The sequence below is a fragment of the Salvia miltiorrhiza genome, chromosome 2 (assembly GCF_028751815.1).
Source record: "Salvia miltiorrhiza cultivar Shanhuang (shh) chromosome 2, IMPLAD_Smil_shh, whole genome shotgun sequence".
Lineage (NCBI taxonomy): Eukaryota > Viridiplantae > Streptophyta > Magnoliopsida > Lamiales > Lamiaceae > Salvia > Salvia miltiorrhiza.
Window position 1 is genome coordinate 34,414,436 of NC_080388.1, and position 12,113 is coordinate 34,426,548.

The 12,113-nt window shown below is 40.6% G+C and overlaps 2 protein-coding genes across 2 annotated transcripts; one reads left to right on the plus strand and one right to left on the minus strand.

Annotated features, from left to right (window-relative positions):
- Positions 1-5,093: 5,093 nt before the first annotated feature.
- On the minus strand, positions 5,094-6,875 carry LOC131008354 (uncharacterized). The gene has a single exon (XM_057935237.1). The coding sequence runs from the start codon at positions 6,873-6,875 to the stop codon at positions 5,094-5,096; it is 1,782 nt and encodes a 593-aa protein (XP_057791220.1).
- A 3,515-nt stretch (positions 6,876-10,390) lies between these two features.
- LOC131012145 (CASP-like protein 2A1) lies at positions 10,391-11,732 on the plus strand. Its single transcript, XM_057940062.1, has 3 exons — positions 10,391-10,732; positions 10,815-10,932; positions 11,339-11,732. The coding sequence occupies exons 1-3, from the start codon at positions 10,557-10,559 to the stop codon at positions 11,612-11,614; spliced, it is 570 nt and encodes a 189-aa protein (XP_057796045.1). The 5' UTR covers positions 10,391-10,556; the 3' UTR covers positions 11,615-11,732.
- The last annotated feature ends 381 nt before the right edge of the window (positions 11,733-12,113 follow it).

Here is a 12,113-nt window from a genome sequence, read left to right on the forward strand (position 1 = left end):
GGTCCCGGTGGGGTACTGAACTGGTATATGGAGGAGAGGAATACACCAGTAGGCTATTTTTGCAAAACTGAAACTGATGTGAACAGTGAATGAAAGAACAGTTTAAGAAAAGGTTTAAGGTTGAGACTGATAATAAGTCAGTCAGTTAACTTCAGTGTGAAGAACTAGTCAACAAACTGAAGTTCAAATAAGGGTTCAGCCTTTTCAGTTTTGAAATCAAAGTGGTGTTAGAAATCTTACTGATTGTCTTCAAATTTGTCAGTTAGACTGATCATACTTAAGCGGAAGCGATTTTGAAATAACCTTTAGTGAAACAGAGTGTCAGTTTTTAAGGTTTGTCCTTTAGATTATCAATATTCAGTCTATAGCAAAATTAGTGCACATATATGAATTGAAAAACTGAAAGCAGTAAAGAACGCAGGGTTTTTACGGGGTTCGGAATACTGATTCCTATTTCCACAGTCAGTTGATCACACTGAAAATTGATTGGACGTGTGCTTACGGGTGCACATCAAGCCTTCTACTGAAAAAACTCTTTTTAGTGCCAACACACTGGGTTGGGCTTTCATTGCTTAACTTACTGGTGCTAAGTAAACCACACGCTTAACTTACTGGTGCTAAAATAAAAATCTTAATATCAATTTTAATTAAAATTTATCATTAGTTTAAATTAAAATCTATCTTAATATCAATATAATTAAAATCTAATTAATTAAAACATATCTTAGCATCTTTCAATATCAATATAATTAAAATAAAAAAAATGGCGTACAATTGTTTAAATTTGTGCAACAAATATTATCACTGGGAAGTTAAAGTGCTACAAAATATTATATATACTTGAATTTTTCAAAATTTTACCTCAACGTATGAAAATTTTAGCTCGTCAAAATATATATTCTTAAGTTATTTATAATTTATTGAAATTATTTGATCTATAAAATTATGGGTTAAATGCATGTAACTTAAGGCGAATTCTAAATTTAGCACGACTTTTTTTTTTTTTTTTTTTTTTTTTTTTAGCACGACTTTTAAAAGTTTCAATTAACATAACTAACTTTGCTACGTGTTCAATTTTAGCATCGTTTTTTTGACATGGCTTGCCGGCACACGCTTCGATCCTACGTGTCATTGACGTGGCTTGCCGGCACAAGTTTCCGGCTGGCGAGAAAAACGTTGCGTTTTGCTCACCGGATTCTGCCCCTCCTGCCTCTGCGAGCGCCTCTCCTCCTCCACACCTTCCTCTTCCCGGCGCCCCTCCACCGCCGCCGCATGCATTTCTTTCATTCGATTCCGGCGACTATAACGTTGTCGGTCAACTCTTGCCCTCTATCTGAAACTAAAACTCGCGCACCCATACCAAGCACGACGCACAGCTCACGTCGGCGAATACCCCTTTCGCGACCTCCGACGACGACACAACCTCATTCGGAGCCCTAACTCCCCAAACTCACCGCCTCTGCAAACCCTACCCCCAATTCAAGACGAGACGAGCAACTTCCCCGTGCTGCCTTTACCCTCACCTGCTCCTCTACGCCGTCTCCACCTTCGCGTCGCCTCCTCCACCGCGCTGCCTCCACCTTCCCTCCCCAAAAAAACCCACTAGCAGCACCCACCCACCAGCAACTCTTCTTCGAATTTTGGCGATGTCGGAGGGGGATTTTAATATCTAGATCTATGGCTTTTCTTAGATTTGCCACCTCTATAGAGGAGACGAGACGAGCACCGCCGCCAAACAACGATTGCCATTCACCGCCAGACATTCTCATCTCTCTCTTTCCCGTTAAAGAACAAAATTATGACGTGTTCGCCAAAAGACACGTCATTGCCACATGGTTCTGCCGGAAAATAAATCGGTGCTAAACTTGAACACGGAGCAAAGTTAGTCATATTAATTGAAACTTTTAAAAGTCGTGCTAAATTTGGAATTCACCTAAAGTTTATGATATTACATGCATTCAACCCTAAAAATATTTATTTATTAATTATTATTATTATTATTATTATTATTATTACTACTTTTTAAGTAAGAAAAAAAAGAAGCAAATTGTGCCCAAAAAAGTTTAGCTTAGGGCTACAACCCCCGAGCCCCGTACAAGTTGAGTCCCACCCAATGAAAATTTCTGGCTCTGGCGTTGTGTTTGTGTATGAAGGGAAGAGATCTAGGGTTTTCACAATTTTATGTGTGTCACTATGTGATAGAGTAAAGGCGATTTATTGCTGGAAAACTGAATAATAAAGAACTGAACAGGAATCCTCCACGAGGCCTACGGAAATAATCCGTCCCAAAATCCCAGAAAAACAAAAGACACCTCCCTGACCTAATTCTGCAGCTATAAATAATAAAATCCTAATCTGTAAAGCCCATGCAACTTTGGGCCAGACTCCATCCCAAAATAATAATAAAACGCTAAACAAAAATAACAGACTCCAGCAATTAAATTAATAATTGACAACAGCACGTTTCCCACGTGTATAAACCCTCCATGGACGACGACAGCTATCAAATACTCCACCGCTCGAAACAGCCTTGTCCTCAAGGCTAAAGTAGGGAAATTGTCCTCGAACATCAGTTGTATCCATCTACGTAGCCTTCTCTGCATCAAACCCCTCCCACTTGATCAAAACTTGCTCCACCGACTGGCCACTGCGCTCAATAGTCCGACGATCCAACACAATTTCTGGTAAAAATGGTGGATCCACAGCCATGAGATCCTCTGGAAGAACCGGATCCGATTGTACCACACCAACCGCCCTCTTCAATAATGAAACATGGAAGACCGGGTGAATTTTGGACCCAGGTGGAAGCTTTAAGCGATATGCAACAGAACCCACCATTGCTTCGACTTCAAATGGCCCAAAAAAACGTGGCGCCAACTTTCGATTTTTGTTCTTGAACAACATTGACTGTCGATAAGGCCGAAACTTCAAATAAACAAGGGAACCGACAGGTATCTCCACATCACGTCTATGCTTATTAGCTTCACGTACCATCCTTTGCTGCGCACGTTCCAAATGGTAGCGCAAATGTTTCAACACTTCATCGCGAGATGTCAAAGACTCTGCCAGAGACTGCACTCGAACTTCCCCAGGCAGAAATCGGCGCAGCACTGGTGGAGTACAACCATATACCACCTCAAATGGTGTAGTGCCAGCTGCCGAATGGAATCCCGTGTTATAACAGTACTCAGCCCAGGGTAACCACTTAGCCCATTGCTTAGGATGCTCCGATGAGAAGCAACGCAAGTAAGTCTCCAAGCACCTATTCAAAACTTCCGTTTGACCATCTGTCTCAGGATGGTACGCTGAGCTCATCTTTAGAGTAGTGCCAGCCATGCGAAACAACTCTTGCCAGAATGTACTAAGAAAAACAGGATCACGATCAGATACAATTGAACTTGGGATACCATGTAGGCGAACTACCTCGCGGGTGAAGATGTCTGCCACGGATTTCGCCGTAAAAGGGTGGCGAAGAGCTAAAAAATGACCATACTTGGAGAATCGATCCACCACGACTAACACACAATCCACTCCACCTGAGCGCGGTAAACCTGAAACAAAATCAAGACTAATATCATCCCAAACTTGAGCCGGAATTGGCAAGGGTGTCAGCAACCCAGCTGGATATTTCGTCTCATATTTATTCTTTTGGCAGACCACACACGCTGCCACGAACTGAGTGACATGCTTCATCATCCCCGGCCAGTATACGTTGGCTGCCAAACGACGATATGTTCGGTATGCACCGGAATGACCGCCCGAAGGAGTAGCATGAAATTCGACCAATAATTTTGGGATCCAAGGCGAAGTCACCGGTATAACGAGGCGACCTTTATACATCAAAGTACCATGCACCAAGGAATAATGCTTAGGTGCTGTCCTTCCGTTTTCCAAGTCCGTGACTATTTTGGTCAGTGTCGGGTCAGCTCCAATTTCCCTCTGTAAAGAAGACCAATCCACCCATTGAGGCCAAGAGATAACCGCTAGCTCACCCTCTTCCGCCCGGCGAGATAAAGCATCTGCTGCTCTATTTAGGATGCCCTCCTTGTAGTGAATAGTGAAGTCATAACCCAGCAGTTTTGCTGCCCAATTTTGTTGTGCTGGGGTAGTCAATGGCTGAGTTAACAGGTGGCGCAAGCTTCGTTGGTCCGTACAGATAGTGAATCTGCGGCCAAGTAGATATGGTCGCCAGTGTTGTACTGCTAAGACCAATGCCATCAACTCCTTCTCATATGCAGATTTAGATAACATCGTTCAAGACAGACTCTTGCTGAAGTAAGCGATCGGTTGTTTATCCTGCATCAGTACGGCGCCAATCCCTCTGCCTGATGCGTCACATTCGACCACAAATTCCTTTGAAAAATCAGGCATACGCAAGCGATTTTTCCATAATCGCGAATAAATCGCCGATAATACCCCGTGAGCCCTAGAAATCCCCTAGGACCGCGAACTGCTATAGGTGTCTGCCACCTGATAACCGCTGATACTTTTGCGGGATCCATACGAACCCCTTGATTTGAGACGATGTGGCCTAGGTATTCCACCTCCGACTTACCGAGGAGACACTTCTTGGGATTTATAACCAGTTTATGAGTATGGAGGACCTGTAAAACCTGGCGAAGATGGCTCAGATGATTTCCCCACGAACGACTATAGACCAAGATGTCATAAAAAAAAACCAACACAAAACGTCGAAGATATGACCGAAATATATCATTCATCAAAGCTTTGAAAAATGGCTGGTGCATTTGTGAGGCCGAACGGCATGACCAAGAACTCATAATGTCCGGAATGAGTTCGGAAAGCCGTTTTGGGCACGTCATCACGAAATACACGGATCTGGTGGTACCCTGCCCGTAAATCCAGCTTACTAAACCATTTTGCGCCATGTAGCTCGTCTAACAACTCTTGGATCACCGGAATGGGATATTTATCGGGAATGGTGAGTTTGTTGAGTTCCCGATAATCAACACAAAAACGCCACGACCCATCTTTTTTTCGAACCAAGAGAACTGGACTCGGTAGGGGCTAGTACTTGGTTGGATAATGCCGGCATCGAGCATTTTGGCTACCAAGCGCTCTATTTCATCTTTCTACAAGTGATTGTAGCGATAGGGACGCACGGAAACTGGTTGGGCCTCTTGATGTAAGGTTATCCGGTGGTCACTAGCACGCTCTGGAGGAAGCTCCATCACGGACGTACTGACTGAAGGGAATGCACAAAGTACAGCTGCCAAGTCACGTCGAGCAGCCTCCGATAATGACTTCGAGACCCCATACTGACCAAGAGGGGCAACAGCATCCAGAATCCACAGACCCCAGCAAGTGTCTTTCGCTTCAAGTGACTTTAGTTCCCGATAGGTGCATGGTTTGCGAGTTAAAGTAGGATCACCCCGAATGCACTGTTGGCGTCCCTCAATCACGAACTCCATAGTAAGTGTGTTCCAATTAGCCTTCACATCCCCCAGGGTAGCCAACCACGACACGCCCAGAATTAAATCTATATTGCTGAGAGGAAACACATAGCATGATATCATAAACAATGCAGAGTCGATCATAAGGGAAACATTCTTACAGATGCCGCCGGTGTAAACACGGGTACCATCACCCAAAACCACCGAAAATCGCTCGATCGATTCAATGGCCCACTTTAACTTTCGGGCTACCTGTTCTGCCACAAAATAGTGGCTAGCGCCACTATCCACCATAATTTTGAGGCGTGATGCACCGACACGGCCGAATAATTTCATGGTTTGGGGTCCATCAAACCCAAATGATGTCAACTCAGATAGGTCCAGAGATTGGAGTTGTGGCTGTTCATGTTGTTCTTGCTCGGTCGGAATACTATCCTCCAACATGAATACGTCATCGACGGCGTCGTCTTCCAACTCTCCCACCATAACGTGTAGTGTGTTTGGAGGACAGCGGTGAGTCGGTCCGAATTTAAGGCCACATTTGAAACAAGTACCTGCGGCCAAGTGCTTCCTGTACGTCTCATCCGTCATGTTGCGGAAACGACGCGGAGGCCGTGGTGTCCAAGATGCGTGAGAGGAAGCTGCCTGCTGCTGGGGTTGCAGCGTAGAAACAACCTGGGAAGAACGCGGCTGGAAACTAGACCGTGATGGAGGCGTGGGGGTAGTGGTAACCCGAAAAGAGGGAGAACTCGTTTGTGGAGTACAAACCGAGTCGAGCTTTCTTGCCATCTGGATAGCAGCAGAATAGTCTGTAATAGTCAGGTCCTGAATCATCATGCGAAGTTCCTTCTTCAATCCCCCGAGGAAAAAACCCAAGTATTGCTCATTCGAGAATTCCGGCAGCTGGGATACTCGTGTTTCAAAAGCAGAAATATACTCATCCAGAGTCCCCGTCTGGTTTGTAGTAGCTAAAGCTTCAAAGCCATTAATAGCAGACCCATCCCCAAAACGAATCAATAACTCGCGAGTAAAACGCGACCAAGTCAAACTAGGGCAGCGTCGCAGCAACATCTGTATCCATGGCATGGCAGAACTGGACATAGCAATGAGCGCAATTTTAACGCGTTGATCAGTGGGCGTAGCGTGCACTAAAAAATATTGTTCAGCACGAGCCAACCAAGAGTGGGCATCGGACCCATCAAAACCTGGAAGGTCCATCTTGTGCATGGGTGGTAAAGTCTCCTCCTCGTTGTGGTGACTCCCGCCAGATTCCTCGTCGTGTGGAGTATCAACAGAGATGGAAAACTTCTTCATCAAGGCATCAAGTTTGGTCTCCATAGATGAGTGGCGGGCTTCTGTTGACGCTTGGAAAGTCTGCAACTCCCGAACGACGACAGACAATTCCCCAATCGCCTTCTCTACATCCTCCAAACGAGATTCGGCACTTCGCGTAGTAACCATCGTTCACCGCACCAATTTGATAGAGTAAAGGCGATTTATTGCTGGAAAACTGATTAATAAAGAACTGAACAGGAATCCTCCACGAGGCCTACGGAAATAATCCGTCCCAAAATCCCAGAAAAATAAAAGACACCTCCCTGACCTAATTCTGCAGCTATAAATAATAAAATCCTAATCTGTAAAGCCCATGCAACTTTGGGCCAGACTCCATCCCAAAACAATAATAAAACGCTAAACAAAAATAACATACCCCAACAATTAAATTAATAATTGGCAACAGCACGTTTCCCACGTGTATAAACCCTCCATGGACGACGACAACTATCACTATGTCCCACTCTTATATATATTATTTTAATAATATTTTGTATACAAATACAATTTATTATAATACTATGAATACTTAATTTTTATTATTTCAAAAAAATAAAATTTTTAAAAAGGTATATACCATGACTTTGAATTTATCAACTTATTATTAGCTAACCTACAATGTTTATTTATTTTTAATTTTTTATTATTTTTTTTGGAGTTGGGGCGAGATTAGTTGTGTTACAGCATTTCAAACATGCAAAAGCCTCCTATCTATTTAGGAGCAGGATGCCTAGCTCACGGTCGTGCGCTCTGATGTTATGACGGTTTGTTTAGTGCAATAGGCGGCATGCGAGAGTTTACGCTCGGGAATAGTTTGCACAACACCAAGTATTTGAGGCATACGCCAAAGATGAGTGTGGGCGTCTCGCTATCAGCGTGAGGAGTATGCCAGGCAACAACAGTTTGAGGCCTTTCAGCGAGCCGAGCTAGAGAGGTGGAGAGACGACCATGCTCGTCAGATGGCGGTGTAGGAAAAGATCTTAAGTAAGTTTCAGCGTTTTCGTGACCCACCACCTTTCTGATCATGCAGCTGTGAGTATGCAGTTTATAACCTTTATCTATGTTTTTCCCCCAAACTTATTTTTGAACTTTATGCTCCTTAATAAGTTTGGGGAAGGGGAATGGAGATTGGTTGTGTTTTGCATCCATTTTCTTGCTTTAGTTGCTTTATTTATTTTCATTTGTTATATTAGCTCGTTGTGGTCTGTATTCATAGAGTTTGAGTCCTAGCTTGTACTATATTTTGATTGATGATGTTGCTCAGATCTGTACATACCTACTTGCTGCTTTTGATTAGTTTATTACTCTATTTGAGCATAGATTGAACTAATTTGCATAACCTTATAGTGATTTTGACCTTGACTTTTAGAAGTTGAATAAACCTGTGAGAGTTGAGCCATAATTGTCCATATAACACAATTTATTTCTTATTTGAAACTTTCTCATATATGTGGTGATCTTCTAGAACTTGTCATGGTATCTTTATCAAGGTTGCTATTGTGCCTTGGATTAGGAAGTGGTTTTAGGCCATCCTTTGTTAGCCACATTTTTACCTAAACACTAACCTTTATGAAAAAATTATCTTTTGTTATCCACTTTGAACCTAATTAGTTTTTATTCTTTAGCTGGATGATAGGGGGTTATGAAGTTTATGAGAACCTTAGTAGGGTAAAGTATGTTGGGGTTTGTAGGGGGCAAAAAAAAAAGAATGGATAATATTGTGTTGTTTTTCACTCTTATAAGCTCTAGAAAATTTTGTTTTGATAGAAAAAAAAATGAAATTGTTGAGAAAAAGAGAAAAATTGTTTAAAGTTGATCATGCATTGGAAAAGTTGGTTAGAAATATTTGAAAATGAGTTGAGAGCATAAGAGAGTGTCTAGCTTTGTGTCATATTGATAATAAATCATTTGGTTTGAATTGTTTATGGTGACATAGTTGGGAGGAAGATGTAATTTATTCCATACTTGTCTTTAAGTTGAAATAAGGTGTTGTTTTTTCGCTTAGCCAAATTTTCTTATCTTAACCAATTTCTCTACATTATAACCTAAAGAAAATACCTTCTTGATCTTAGTCCTGACACACTATTAGCTATGGAGATTGTAGACGAGGCAAGCTTATGGTAAGTGATTCATATTGTTTTGAGTTTTCGATGAGCGTATACACGTCTTATTCCATCAATTAAGAGTTAAGTGATACACATACTTGTAAGATTCGATTGTTTGAAATGTCAAGGTTGATTTTATTGTTGCTAGTGTTTATTGGAGATTTTTGTGCTTAATTGTTGAGGATTTGAAGAATGATTTCATTCTATTTTTCTGAGGCATCAATGGTTTAGATTTCTTCCCATTTGTGTTTATTGATTGTATTAATTCGGGACGAACAATATCTTAAGTTTGAGGGGGTTGCTAAACACTCATTTTGCATTATTTTTATTGGTATCTTATTTGTGTGAAATGTTGGAACTGTGCTTGAACGTGATATCTTTTGTTATGAATTTCTCGTATTCTTTTGAGATATTACGTTTGTGTGTAGTTTTGGTTGTTTTGGTACAGATTTGAGTGTTCTAGAGACATAACATTGATAATGAAGATCCAAGAGTCGAGTACAAGGAGTATCGGGCTTAAGGATTAAGGAAATGAGCTCGAATAGATGGAAAAACGAAGAAAATAATGAGTTCAGGTTTAGTAGGGTTTGTATGTTTAAATTTATTTCACTATTTAATAGGTGAAAGTGTCGTGAATTTATCATAATTGTCTTAGTTTCAGATTTTGTACATGTTTCTAACTAATAATCGTATATTTTTCTTACACAAATATTTTTATGTACGAAAAGTGTAAAAACTTTTACAAAAAATCATTCAAAATTATCACTGTTTAAGAATAGGACCGATACTTCACATTAATTTGAGTAAATTCATCATACTCCCTCCGTCCCACCATTTTAGTCCCCTTCCACTTTTCACACATATTAAGAAAATGCATTTAATTTTTATATGTTTATCTTTTATACCCTTATTTATTATTTTCACACATCCTTTTCACATTTAAGTGAAGCATTAAATAAGGTTAATTTAGTAAAAACAATATTTGTATATAGTATTAATTAGAAAAGTGGACTATCTTTTTGGGACATCTCAAAATGGAATAAGGGACTAAAATGGTGGGACGGATGGAGTATTTTTTTTATGGAGGTGAATACTTTTCATTTTCTTTTTTGGGAAAGTAGGTGAATAGTATTCACATATAAATTATAAATGTGAGTATTTTATCCTAGATTAATTGTATTTTAAATTAATGCAGCAATTAATACAATACCATGCATCCTTTTGTTGATAAATATATTAATATATATTTAGATGGTTATCAATCATTCTTTCATGCTTCCTCCGTCCACGAAATGAGTACCAATATTTCATTTTTCATCCATCCACGAAATAAGTATTCATTTCATTTTTGGCAAATGTACCACACACAACTCTTTAATTAATACCTTCAAAAAGTGAGACCCTCAATCTATTCATACTAACTCAATATATTTCTTAAAATTCGTGACGTCCACAAATGAGTACACATTTCGTGGAATGAAGGGAGTATTATATATCTATATCTCTCAATAATATGTAGAGAGAGGGAGAGACGATATGTAGATGTTTATGTGTGTTAATTGTTATCCTTGATGCATGGGGAAGTGTGGCGTACCATAATGAGCATTTACTTCAGCATCACCAAACCACACCTAAGCCCATTAATAAAGTAGCAGTAGCCTTTCTTCACAAATCACAATACTACCACACATTTTCATCATCCATGGGGAAAACTGATGCAGCCGAGGACGACGGTGGAAGCCCCACCATGCGCACGGCGGAGACGCTGCTGCGCATCCTGCCCATGGCCCTCTGTCTCGCCGCCCTCGTCATCATGCTCAAGGACTCTCAGACTAACGAATACGGCACCTTGTCATATTCCGATCTTGGGGCTTTCAGGTTTACCCCTATTTTTCATTTGGATGTATAATTGGAGGCTTTAATTTTGGCATATTTTTATTTTATTGATTTGTCTGTACAGATATTTAGTGCACGCAAGTGGCGTTTGTGCCGGTTATTCGCTTCTGTCGGCGGTTGTCGCGGCGGTGCCGCGGCCCTCCACCATGTCTAGGGCTTGGGCCTTCTTTCTCCTTGACCAGGTTTCTTTATATCTATTTGATTATATATACACCAATCTAAGCTTTATCAGTATTTATTTATGTCCAACAAATGGTATTTTGCACTTGGCCGATTCAGTCAATCCAATTCCAAATCTCTCTCTCTCTCTCTCATTTGAGAAGGGAGTCAATTGAATAGAAATTGTGTTAATTAGTTAGCTTGTCCAATTTCTAATTCCATTTTTTATATTTTTAATTACTTGGTACAACGGTACTTCAATTTACACAACGCATCGCATGAGGTACAATTATGCATCGCATCATTAATTAGAGTGTGTGAAAATAATACAAGAAATAGTTGCGTTGCAAAATTGATGTCCGTGACAACTAGTTGAAGCAAAAAAAGAAGATTTTATATATGTAGATTGGTATATATATATATATGCAGCTGCTGACGTACATAATACTAGCGGCGGGGGCGATATCGACGGAGGTGGTGTACCTGGCTTACAAGGGCGACGCCTCCGTGACATGGAGCGAGAGCTGCGGCGCCTACGGCGGCTTCTGTCGGAAGGCGACGGCGTCGATCGCCCTCACGTTCATCGTCACCCTTTGCTACGCAGGGCTCTCTCTCCTCTCTTCTTACAGACTCTTCAGCAAGTATGATGCACCCCTCGCTTACGCTTCTACCAAAGGAATTGAGGCTGCCACCTTCAACGCCTAATTTTTCTGCACACGTTAAATCATAATAAAATCATGTTTTATTCCCATTAACGCCAATTAATTAATGTGCAACTAATGTCATCATTTTCGCTTTGTGGGTTTGGTTTTCTTGGTATTAATTTCGATAACATGTCTTTAGTACAGTATATTATATGTATGATCAGTATGTGGAGTTGATGCTCAAGCGTGAAACCATTTTGAATAAATTTGTGATTTGATAGGATAAATTATCAACACCACACATATTGCACATGCATCAATTATTTGTCATGAACACGCACTTATTAAGGCACATCAATGTGGTTACATACCATTATGTCAGTCTCACCGGTCACGTTAAAACTTAAAATATATAACTATGTTCACTAATTTAACGATAGTGCTTTTTGGACATGAATTTAACGATATTATTAATACCTCTAAATAACATTTTTTCTTAACAAAGAGCTAATAGTATCCACAAGAATTAAAATATATTAATTCTAATCAATTTTATAGTA

What these genes read in the sequence shown, in the direction of transcription:
- LOC131012145 (XM_057940062.1), top strand. Translation starts at nt 10,557, where the DNA reads ATGGGGAAAACTGATGCAGCCGAGGACGACGGTGGAAGCCCCACCATG. An exon ending in TCCGATCTTGGGGCTTTCAG is followed by an intron (nt 10,733 to 10,814) that starts GTTTACCCCTAT and finishes TTGTCTGTACAG; the next exon opens with ATATTTAGTGCACGCAAGTG. An exon ending in CCTTCTTTCTCCTTGACCAG is followed by an intron (nt 10,933 to 11,338) that starts GTTTCTTTATAT and finishes ATATATATGCAG; the next exon opens with CTGCTGACGTACATAATACT.
- LOC131008354 (XM_057935237.1), bottom strand. Translation starts at nt 6,875, where the DNA reads ATGGTTACTACGCGAAGTGCCGAATCTCGTTTGGAGGATGTAGAGAAG.